General features: G+C 41.7%; 1 protein-coding gene across 2 annotated transcripts; it reads right to left on the reverse strand.

Moving 5' to 3' along the window:
* Positions 1–1,907: 1,907 nt before the first annotated feature.
* LOC109142424 (uncharacterized) lies at positions 1,908–10,589 on the reverse strand. 2 transcript variants are annotated; one of them, XM_027281023.1, is made up of 14 exons: positions 10,396–10,589; positions 9,826–10,028; positions 7,753–7,890; positions 6,972–7,089; positions 6,671–6,857; positions 5,910–6,051; positions 5,638–5,793; positions 5,423–5,478; positions 5,102–5,277; positions 4,560–4,960; positions 4,371–4,470; positions 3,955–4,176; positions 3,870–3,894; positions 1,908–3,709 (listed from the first exon to the last, which is right to left on the reverse strand). In XM_027281023.1, exons 1-14 carry the CDS (start codon positions 10,519–10,521, stop codon positions 3,507–3,509), a joined length of 2,253 nt encoding a protein of 750 aa, XP_027136824.1. In that variant the 5' UTR covers positions 10,522–10,589; the 3' UTR covers positions 1,908–3,506. The 2 variants fall into 2 exon arrangements, with proteins under 2 accessions (XP_027136824.1, XP_027136823.1); XM_027281022.1 differs by having other exon boundaries at positions 3,870–4,176; positions 10,396–10,582.
* Positions 10,590–12,450: the final 1,861 nt, after the last annotated feature.

Raw genomic sequence — 12,450 nt, forward strand, 5'->3', positions numbered from 1 at the left:
GGATGACACTTAGTTCAAAGCAGAAACCATTCAAGGTCCCAGGAGGATGAATCTCTCTGGCTTTTGTGATCATCCAGTGCCACCATCCAGTTGCCACTCTTGACAGGTAATTAAGTACATTAATCAAAAAAATGGGCAGAAAAAGCGCAGAAATCACCATGGCTGCACAGACAATCTTCACCCTTTTTTCTAATGATACATCTGTAATCACAGTGTGTTTTGTTTAGGTGTTAGAGTGTGTAACATCTCACATTATGATAGTACCAGTCATTCATAAATTCATAATTCACATTCACCTCATTCTCAGAGGTTTAGTGGCATTTGTAAAGACAGTGACACATTATTTGACGATGCATTGCACACATTTAGTTTTTGTTGTGGTCATTTGTTATTTGAAGAGTTTTTGTGAGATTCTGGCCAAACATAAGCACAGTGTGAAAACAGGGAAAGTGCACTGAAGTTCTTTTAATGATGATGATGAAGATCTAGGATAAGATCTAGGATTTAGACATAGTAAAATAAAAAAATACACCAGGTGAAAATAACACTTGTACTGCATGTGAAATACTGTATGGTTTATGAGAGGAGGAGAGGAGAGAGGGGGGAGGAGAGAGGAGGAGAGGAAAGAGGAGGAGAGGGGAGAAAGAAGGAGAGGAGGAGAGTAGAGAGAGGAGGAGAGAAGGAGAGGAGGAGATGAGAGGAGAGAGCAGGAGGAGGAGAGAGAGGTGGGAGGGGGAGAGGAGAGAGGAGGAGATGAGAGGAGGAGACTAGAGTAGAGAGGAGATGAGAGGAGGAGAGGAAAGAGGAGGAGAGAGGAGGAGACTAGAGTAGAGAGGAGATGAGAGGAGGAGACGAGAGGAGGAGAGGAAAGAGGAGATAAGAGGAGGAGATGAGAGGAGAGAGGAGGAGAGGAAAGAGGAGGAGAGGGGAGAAAGAAGGAGAGGGGGAGAGGAGAGAGCAGGAGGAGGAGAGAGAGGAGGAGATGAGGAGAGAGCAGGAGGAGGAGAGAGGAGAGGAGATAAGAGGAGGAGATGAGAGGAGGAGAGGAAAGAGGAGGGGAGAAAGAAGGAGAGGAGGAGAGGAGAGAGGGGGAGAGGAGAGAGCAGGAGGAGGAGAGAGAGGAGGAGATGAGGAGAGAGGAGGAGAGGAGAGAGCAGGAGGAGGAGAGAGAGGTGGGAGGGGGAGAGGAGAGAGGAGGAGATGAGAGGAGGAGACTAGAGTAGAGAGGAGATGAGAGGAGGAGAGGAAAGAGGAGGAGAGAGGAGGAGACTAGAGTAGAGAGGAGATGAGAGGAGGAGACGAGAGGAGGAGAGGAAAGAGGAGGAGAGAGGAGGAGAGTAGAGAGGAGATGAGTAACTAAACATGTGGCACACAGAGCAAAAGAGAGGAGGAGAGGAAAGAGGAGGAGAGAGGAGGAGAGTAGAGATGAGAGGAGATAAGAGGAGGAGATGAGAGGAGAGGAAAGAGGAGGAGAGGAGAGCAGGAGAGGAGAGGAGGAGAGAGGAGGAGAGGAGAGAGGGGGAGAGGAGAGAGCAGGAGGAGGAGAGAGAGGAGAGAGGGGGAGATGAGAGGAGGAGAGTAGAGAGGAGGAGATGAGAGGAGGAGAGGAAAGAGGAGGAGAGGAGAGAGCAGGAGAGAAGAGGAGAGGAAAGAGGAGTAACTAAACATGTGGCACACAGAGCAGGAGAGAGGAGGAGAGGAGAGAGAGGAGGAGAGAGCAGGAGAGAGCAGGAGAGAGGAGGAGAGAGGAGGAGAGAGCAGGAGAGAGGAGGAGAGAGCAGGAGGAGGAGAGTAGATTGTAGATTGTGCTCAGTAAAGTTCAGAGACTGTTGGTGTCTGTTGGTGATGTGAGCAGAGACTGATACTGTGAGGACGTTGTGTTGTAACAAACCACGCGTAGACACACACACACAAAGCTGTGTTTACTGTATGATTAAGACTGCAGATTAAAAGTCGACATGTGACGCACATGTTCCCATTAATTGTACATAAAATCTAAATGATACAAATAGAATATATTCACCATTACAAATATTGTTTATAAAAACTGCATGTCTAACCGTGTTTCAAGGTACAAGTGTCACACATTGGGGTACTTTTAAAGACAGTTGCATATATGAATGGTCTAATAAAATAAGTCAAATGAAAAATCCCCAAATGGTGATAAATGCTGGGAACCTGTTTGCAAAACAATGAGAACAACAGCTTCGTAAACATGCTGCAGAACCAGACAGAATGGATTTTTGTTTCGCAGCAGCACAAACGGGTGCGGCTGCGATAAGTTATTTGCCGTGGGGTGAACAACCAAAAATAGAAACCAAATCCAAGTTCAGAAAAACATTTGTTAGCTTTGTTTTCCAATGTGCTCACAGTGGACTTTATCTTTTTAAAGATTCTTTTCATGGCTTGTACCTTTTTTGACAGCATAGACAGACAGGAAATAAGAGTTATACAGAGTTATGAGGACACACAGGTGATGGCATGCAACCAGTGGTGTGGTGCAGATTGTATGTAGGGATAAGTTGGGTATACCATCTTCTAAATCCTCCTTGATGAGCTTTATCAGTGCTCTGCAAGCTGTTTCTGTTTATCTAGGATGGCGAAGGAATGACGTATTTGTGTATTTTAATGAGTGGATGAAGTAAGGAATAAGGAATGCTTTACTTAGATTATGTAACAGTCAAGAAGTGAAATATGCAAATACTGCTACCTAAATATGCAAGAGTAGTCGTACATATTGCCGTTTATAACATGAGGAGTTTATCCGCTTTGAATAAAAATTTCTGGGATCATTCAAGAGTGTACCCACGTCTCCAGACACCACCACACCACTGCATGCAACTCAAAGCAATCCGGGCACGTCGTTCACCGCTTAGACCACGGGGACGCCCCATCATTTCTATCGACAACAATAAAGTGGTTAAAGGATAGGTTTGTAAGTTTCTATTGAAAAGGCTGTAAAGATTCCTGCTGTTCATTCTGACCAGAGATCCTCTCTAACGCCCTACTGTGTGGGACGTTCTGTGCAGAAATACCTCCTGAAGTTTACCTGAAGCCGAAAAAATGGTCAAAAAGTGTAAAATTAAAGCAAAATTATCATAATTCACATCAATGTCAGAAACTATAAACTTACTGAAATTTACAGTTTTACAGATTTTCCTTGAATTTTGATAAGGATTTATATTATGAGCCACATATTTCATTACAGATAATTATCGTCATGTTACATACATTCATATGTAATTTAAGAAAGCGGAAAAAGTCCTTCACAAATAATATATTCATGTTTTTGCACAATAACTGTAGTTTGTTATTTTTGGCATTGCATTAAAAAAATTATTATTATTAATTTTTCCATTTTCGGACTCCACTCAGTTCAACATCAGATAAACTTTGAAATATATTTTTTCAATGTGTGTACAGTGTGGACATGTGAGTACTTGAACATACGAACCTATCCTTTAACAAAATAAACAGCGAGATCTGAGATCAGCTGGGTTTTTATTCTACCAGCTCGAATCTAAAAGAAACTTGCGGTCTTCTGCCTTTCTCTTCTTGGTGAAGAAACAAACTAGCACAGCCATCAACAGCATCGACACGACGAAGCCACTGGCAAACACGATGGTGCTGGTGTTGGTGCTGAGGATCTCCCTGATTCCCCAACGCCATCCGCTCGATTTGGTGTCTGAGGAAACTGGTGGAGGAGTCACTGAAAGATAACAGTATGTTTTTGTTAGATAGATAGATAGATAGATAGATAGATAGATAGATAGATAGATAGATAGATAGATAGATAGATAGATAGATAGATAGATAGATAGATAGATAGATAGATAGATAGATCGATAGATAGATAGATAGATAGATACCTGCGATGGGCTCGTCACTGTTTTCCTTCACTTCATTCTTTTTGTCATTGTTTTCCTTCAAGGTGTTTTCCTTCAAGGTGTTTTCCTTCAAGGTGTTTTCATTCAAGGTGTTTTCCTTCAAGGTGGCATCGGGAACAGCCGCCCTGACAAACCGCAAAGGCCCCTGGGTAATGTAGTGGCCGACCGTCTCCTTGTCAAACCCTCGCCTGCGCCTGCGTCTGCGGGATGCATCGCTCAGACAACCCTGAGCACATCTGGAAAAGGAACTCTCAGCCTCGCACAGGATGACGGAGCAGGTGATGTATACCTGTGAGGTGACAGATAAAGATGCAGGTATAGATATATGTAGTTTTTAGTTCAGAGTGATTCTTTAATAGGAGGAGAAGTTCATGCCAACTCATTCAGGGCCAGCTGGACTGTTTAACTCTGTCATGTTTTTATGTCTATATCAAAATAACTAATTCAAACAAAGTGACGTGAAAGTGTGTTTCTTATTTTTACCTGGTCATAGTTTCCAGTGAATTTGAAGGCTTGAACCTGAAAGTTGTAAGAAGTTAGATCTGTTGTTGGGTAGACCTTCACTGTCTCGTCCTTTAGACATCTGGGAGGAAAATGAATTATAACACATCATATAACTGCATATAAAAGTTCTGATTATCCCCTCAAACGTTTTCATGTTTCAGCACTCACCCGTTCTTGATGATGTCGTAGGAGATGGGGTTTTCAGGGTTGTCATCAGGAGTGGCTTTGCATGATTCGACAAACAGCTTCACGTTTGGCAGATCCGACTGAGCTTGAATTCCCATGTAAATTTGATCTAACAGCATGACCTCCACTGGATAGGCGCTGGCCTCCCACTTATTGGTAAAGTTGGAGTCGCGGAAGATCTCAAAAGTGTAGCTGAAGCTGCCGAAGCTGGACTCTGTGAAAATGTAGTCAGAGTTGTGGAGCTTGTAGTAACTGGAGATGCTGATGGATTTTGGGAACTGGCAAAAGAAATCGATCTTAACGGTCCTCCTTCGGATTATAACCTCATCGGGCAGCTCAAAGGAGTTGATATGGTTCTTGAAAACGATAAAGTCGCCTTTATCCTGCGATTAAGACAAATAACGTGGTTATAAAACCCATGTGGAATGTTCCAACCCCTTCTCATCCTCTAAACAACTTAACTTCCACTACAATCAATGCAGCTTGGTGAGTTAGAAAGAAAAGGTAAATGTTTTTTTGCACACCTCAAGTTTTGTGCCGCAGGTGCTCAGCGACATGGTGGCCATGATGTGGGTGCTGTTGGAGGTGAGGGAACACGACTGGTCCCTCAGCTTCAGATAGTTCTCATCGATGCCGGGCATGGAGGCTTTCTCCAGGGCCACCACCATCTTGTTCGGTAAGCACTGCACTGTGGCCTTTCCTGCAAATCACATGTCACATTAACTTCTCGTTAGCATAGACTGTCACTCACACATGTTTGTCTGTTCTGGGCTCCTGTGGAAACATGGCAGAGGACGAGTCAACACGTCAGCCTGTAGAGACGTGGTTAATAAAGATCGACAAACCTTGAACGATAGATGCCGGGGTCACCATGACGATAACACACCTCATCTCCGATTGACTGAACGACAAAACAAAGAAAATGAAAAATCAACACAACAGTAATAATAATGTCACAGATAATACCTGATGCAGCGATAAAATGTAGAATATAATTATCTAAGAATTATAATTATCTCTTAGTTTGACATCATCACACAGTTTTCCAGTCACCACTCACGTTTCATTCGTCTCGGCCGTGAAGCAGATTGGCACAAATCTGTACAGGTCGCTCTGCTGCGGCGTCCAGCTCAGGGTCAGTTCAGCTTTTCCGAGCGATTCATCGGTCAACACTTTGCTCATGTTGTGGGGGCCGCTGACCTGGAAGTCGTGTATGCTTCGGAAAGGCAGAGAGAAAGAAACACACGAGGTGTTTTTATCTACGTTTGGCAACCAGAAATGAAACACTGTCAGATGACTGACAACATTTCTTAATACATTTAGAGGAAATACCTTGAGTGGTGAGCCTGAGCTTTGGCTTTGATCTGGAAACTCCGAGCCACGGAGGCATAAAGGACGTCGCCATGCGAAGGAGTCGTGGACAGGAACATGGGCTGCACGTGGCCGGCCTCACAGTTTGGTATTGCAGGAAGAACTGGAACGCAGTTTGTAGTTTTTAGTGGTTTAGTACTTCATGTAGACATTCATGTAGCTTCTTTAATTCAAGATGAAGATATTATCGTGTTATCTGTGGAAAGTCTGAAGAAAAAACTAAATGCTAGAAGTCAAATTCATGTTTTTTGAGTTAATTTTAATGAAATTGAGAAATAGTAAAACTTCTTTAAAACAATCCAACCTCCTTTGTTTATTTCGTTAAACTTTTTTAACTTCAAAATATTCCTCTTGTTTAATTTTGATTGATTTCTAATTACTAAAAAATCCTAATATAATATAATGGATTTAAGGTTAATTAAGGTGCAACTTTAAGATGGGAAAAGTCTTTATGATTCTGAAAATAAAGTCAGAATATTTCTTTAAGATTTGAGATTTGATTGTTGACACATAACCGACATATTTAAATGTTTCAGTCCCCTTAACATTTGACATAACAACTTTATTCTTTGATATTCTAGCTTGTGGCTCTGCAAGGTATGACACGGTGAAGTGTATCTGAGAATGTAAAGAGGAGCAAGATAACGTTACGAAATGTTAGTATAACTTCTGTTTTATGGTCCAAAGCTGTTACTCTATCAAATGTCTGTTGAGTCACTTACTCTCCATCGAGAACTGCAGCTTCACTTTGCAGAGAGGTGGCAAGGTCGTGTTGGAGGCCTCCCGATGTTCTGATGATCCGTCTGCATATGTCATGGTGACGTTTTTGGTGGGAAAATCCTCCAGCATCACCTCAAACACGTGCACGCCGACGACCACCTGACCTGTACTCGTCAGCGTGCACGAAGCCTGCGAGGAAGACGATGAAATGTTTTTCAAAAAAAGCAGCAAAGCTCAGTCAACATAACTGACCTCCTGTTGACGCTCTGTCATGATGCGTTTTTACTACTTGAAGTAGATTACCTCATCCAGACTGAAGTTTGAAGGAACTGTGGTGCCTGAAGTGAAGCGACATTTCACGCTGTCTCCGTCCGGATCATGAGCCAGAAGACGAAACCTCGAAAAACAGTTCTGAGGTACCCTGCATTAAAAATCGATTTAATATTCAGATTATAGAGTAAATACATTAGTTCATGTATAAAAATCTGGCCTTGGCTTGTTTTTGTTTTTCATTTGGTAACAGTGGGATCTACAGAAGAAAATCCTCTGTCCAACATCGCCGGGAGGTTATTATAGTTAACTAAAATTAAAACTATGAGAATATTCTGCACTTACAATATTAAACTAAGATAAAAACAAAAAGGAAATGTCTCGAGTGGGATCCTGCAAATCGATTCTGATCAAGATCAAGTCAAACTAAAATATTAAAACTAAAATCTAAACTAATAAAAACTGAAATGAAACATTTGAAACTGAAACAAGCAAAGACGCTTTGGAAACTAAGTGAACATAAAACAAAAACTATGATACAAAACATTCCTCATCTGTCGTCACATGTAATCTGGTATTGTTTCCTCTGTGAACTAAGTTTATGTCACCTGAGTTTAAAATGTAATGAAATAATAATAATGAAAATAATAAAACAAACGATTAAAGAAGAAAACATCTGGAAAAACTTTGAAAACATCCAGTGTCAGTGTTTGCAGGTTTGTGTGTGTTTGAGCTGAGATAAGGATTTATGACTCAGAGATTTCTTCCTGGTTTGTGGAACTCTGTGATGTGATTTGAATATTTGAATTTGTACCGTAAAGAAGACACCGCCGTGGTCACGGGGCAGCTGTTGATGGTGCGTGAGTCGGACCGAGTTCCCAGGTTCAGCTCGGCGTCAGACGTCCAGTTTGTTTTGCCTTCGACATTAGACTCCCAGCAGCAGCCCGAGCCACTGAAAGGAAGAAAGACCAACGTGTTTCCTCATACGTATATTGATGCCACCTCCACCGCCTACGCCCACATCCACCTGCTGATAAATCATCACACTGGACAGACTGTGAATCACAGTTAGTTAAGTACTGAAGTACAAAATCGACATACTTGCAAATGTATACTTTTACTCTTGTCCAACAGCTTTAGTTACATTTTTTTATTTTGTTCCTGTTGATTTGAATTAGATTTTTTTTTCTGACACTGAAAGATGAAGAGTTTATTTATGTGTTGAGAAAATGTCTCGTGGATTTTCTTCAAAAGTCACAAAGCTGAAAACAGGACGGACATAAAATGATCTTAAAGACTATGACGCGTCGCTCTGGATTAAACAAGCCAACAGTTCAAAATGAAACATTAACGCAGGAACACGAATCCAAAAACATCTGCACTGTGAGTACTTTTGACTTTTACTTGTAATCCAGTATTTTCAGTGTTTCACACATTTCTGCCTGGAAGTATTTGTTTGGGGTCAGGAAAAAAAGACCAGAAGCCAAATTTCTGTCATGTGACACTTTTGCTTCAGTAAAGAATCTGACCAGCTGGTCATAGATTCTGTTTCCAGATGATACAAATATCCATCCATCCATTATCTGTAACCGTTTATCCTCATCAGGGTCACGGTGGGCTGGAGTCTATCCCAGCTGACTTTGGGCGAGAGGCGGGGTACACCCTGGACAAGCTGCCAGCTCATCACAGTGCACATGTCGACAAACAACTATTCACACTCACGTACACACCTACGGACAATGCAGAGTCACCAGTTAACCCGGAGAGAACCCAAGGCCCCAGCCGAGATTCGAACCAGGAACCTTCTTCCTCGATCAATCAGTGGTTAGCTCTTGCAACTAAAAACTTCTTCAGATGAAACAAAACAAAGTAGAAAATCACTCTTCGTGTTGGCTGTCCACCGTGTTAGTGCACAGCTCGCTGAATACACCTCAGCCGTGTCCAAGAAAAGTAGAATTATTTGTTTTTAGCCTTTTTAATAATCGTGTTGCCACCTTGCACCGGTTTCTTCTTTTAACCCTCAGGTTCGTCCTCGTGTGCTTCCTGTGCCACTCTTTTATTTAAAGCCTGTTCATTTATGATGCACAAGCCAACATGGACTTCCTGTGTTTATCTGTGTTTATCTACCTTCTGCCAAGAGATAAGGCAAATTATTATGTCGTCCAGATTTCCGCCTTTATTTCCTCCTTCTGTTGAGATCGAATCAATCTGACACCTGATGATTCACACTAAGGCCAGAGCATCTGATGTGGAGTCACAGTCAGATCTCATTAAGGTTTTTGCGAGTCAATGCCTCGTGTCTTCTACTATCAAAATGCAAAATGTGCAAAAAGAAGAGTCATCACTAATGGCAAAAATAAAAACATATAAAATAAATGACCAATAATACTCTCACAAACCTGCAGAACTCTCTGATGCAACTTTGTCTGTAAACACCCAAAATAGCACTGATGATGTCAACTGGCAGTCATAATTAAATCACATGACTTAACCACAAAGTGTCTCAGCCCTTAAGACAGTGCCTGAGGGGAAAACCCTGTTGAAGAGGGAGGAGCGCCTTTTAAGAAGCTTAAGAAGCTTGTGAAGCAGAGGACAATAGAGAGGCACCACACTAAGATATTTCAGATAATTGCAACATCTTACATCTCAGCGTTTTCACACATAGACTGACCACAGTCACATAAATCGATCAAAGCTGAGACATATAAAATAGATTCAATAATAGAATTACCAGCGTGGTAAATAAACGTAAAAACTGCACAAGTAGACCAGTTTTATAAACTACTATTGCTTCATACTCACTGAAGTAAAGTTAAGACAAATCCCTTCATGTGAAAACTTGCCAACAAACCTGACCAAGAGTTGGTTTCCTGTGAGCGGGCCTTACCTGAGAGAGAAGGTGTTTTTATTGGTCCGGATGGTTGCTGTCGTCTGCCCCTCAGTCTGGCACCACCTGCCCTGGCCTGTGGCATCCTGATCGGTCTGCAGGACACTTGATTTATCAAAGCTCGTGCACACTCCGCTCTCACACGAGTAGGATGACTGATCCTGACAGTTGCTTCTTCCGTTCTGTCTGTGATGAAAGGTCACCTGCAGGGTTTGATAGGAAACAACAGTCAAAATACAGAATCCAGAGAGTCACTCGTCTGGTCTCGGCAGGTCGTTAAAATTCTTGAAGTTTTGTAAAAGTGAGTCGGTAAGGCGTCGTAGATGACAGGTATGCAGGTATGCAGGAGTTTCACAAATCGATGATCAGTCCAGCATGACTATCAGGTTTCTCTGTTCTCACAGACTTCATTTTACTGGAACACATTATAAATATAAATCCATTATTATGTTTTGCTTTAACCGTCTGAAGTCCCAGCAAACAACCACGAGTGCAGAAGGACCTGATAGGGACATTGATCCAACAAATAAAGAAATTTAAAGATGATAATGATAAAAAAACATAGTGTACCTTATACGTCCCATCCTCGTTCTTGTGCGGAGGCATGAAGCTGATGCTGTCTCCATAAAAGCTGGCGGTTGAAGCGGGGCCCGGTAAGGCGAACAACAACAGGAAAAAAATTGCACCTGCCTCCATGATGCCTCACTGAATCTGTTCGAGCAAAAGCTCGTTCAGTCGGTTTCAGTCTCAGAGATGTGAGAGGCGGTTCCTTTGGAATTCACCCAACAGGACTAACCAGATCTATGTTGGACTGTAACAACAATTTATGACGCTTTTCAGGCAAAGAGGCAGATCTCTAACAATGAAAACAGATTTGGTGTCGGAGGAGGGTTTGAGCATTTGTTTGCTACAAACCCTCCATCCACTGATTTGGGTTTTCAAGAGGCTGCATCTTAATTCTACGGCGTTCAAATACCTTCAGATATTTTTCCCGCCATGATTTGATTGATGGACACTCCGTGACGTGATGATTGACAGCCCAAAGAAATTTAATCCCTCGACTGACGTCAGATCAGCTTTCAGTTTAGGACTCAGATTTGAATACGATGTGACTCTTTTTGAGTACATTAGATTATTCATTGGTTATTGGGAACTTTGAACTTTCAACCAGAATATTCCCGGCCAATGCACAATAATAAGGCAGTAGATCAGTCTGTAGAGATTTGGCTTAAGAACTGCAGGGTGGCCGGTTTAAGTCCAGTATGGACCAAAGTATGGAGGCTGGACTGGTAGCCAAATAAAAAAACATGAATTAAACATAATCAGACTGAAACTAAACTCTAACAAAACACCTAACGGACACACAAACACTGTGAAATCCATTACGACACGGAAATGTCGGAAAATGACAAAGCACAGCACAAACAGGAGAACACACAGAGAACAATATGAAGGCAGATATCTGAGCTGCAGGCAGGAATATATTGTTGTAAGTTGGCAACAGTGGAGAAAAAAGTATTAGATTACTTTAATAAAACAAAATAAAACACAAGTTAAAGTCCTGCAATTCTTTACAAAAGGTACGATCAGAAAAATGAACTTAAAGTATCAGTTAAAGCACTCGTTATACCAGCACACAGGCCCGTGTCAGTATTATATTTACAAATATTATTACTGATTAAAACTGAACATTATAGCTGATCCCGGTGGAGATCATCTTAAACATTTCACATACTTTGAATGCATCATATCTATAAATTCTCTTAAAGGCTCTGTTGAATCTGATTTCTCAGTCGGATGTTTAGAGACGGGGTCCTACAAGAACAAAGTAAGAACAATGTCAGCTTGTGTGTTTGTGTGTGCTCGTTTCATTTCACGTAGCAAACTTTGCACCAATCAGAATTTAGCAGCATTTGAAAAGGTGACGACAGCTGAGGATCCTCATGCTCAGGCGTTCATGTTCTCATGGAGTGACACTTTGTCTGTTTGCTCTCTTTTGATCTCTGGACCTAAATTAGACTTTGGTCTTAGGATAAAATTGTTCTTTCTACTATGGGTGTTGTTGGAGTTTTGACCTCTGTGGTTGTTGCTCATTTAGTTTGCATAGGCGTTAATATTATTCCATTACGAAAGCTTCCTTTTGGAAACTTTCTTTAAAAAACATAGAAGTTAATACAAAAAAAAGTCTCAGGTTTTGAAGTTCTGTCAACATATTTGCAGATTAAAAAAGAAAAAAATATTTAACTTGATAGAATTTAAAGGGACCGTTCGAATTGTATGTAAATAATGATCTGGTAAGAGTTTATTATACACAGAGTGATTCCAGCATGATTTGTATATGAGACAGGCTGTGTTCAGGCCTCCCAGCCTGCACAGTCAGATGAAGCCTCCTGCTCTTCAATCACCCCAAAAGGCTCATGGAGCTCCTCTGTCTCACCATATATCAGACTGACCAATAAAAAGAAAAGATTAATGCACGGCTCAGTTTGGAGCTTTGAGTGCAAGAATTGTTTAGGGAAGAAGCGGTCAGCTGGTGTTCAGTCTGTAATGGAGTGGCCAGCACAGTCACCAGATCTCAGCCCATCGAGCCAGTCCAACTTGTGGTCGGTGCTCCAGGAGGCATGG

This window comes from Larimichthys crocea, chromosome VIII (assembly GCF_000972845.2).
Source record: "Larimichthys crocea isolate SSNF chromosome VIII, L_crocea_2.0, whole genome shotgun sequence".
In the NCBI taxonomy this organism is placed as follows: Eukaryota; Metazoa; Chordata; class Actinopteri; family Sciaenidae; genus Larimichthys; species Larimichthys crocea.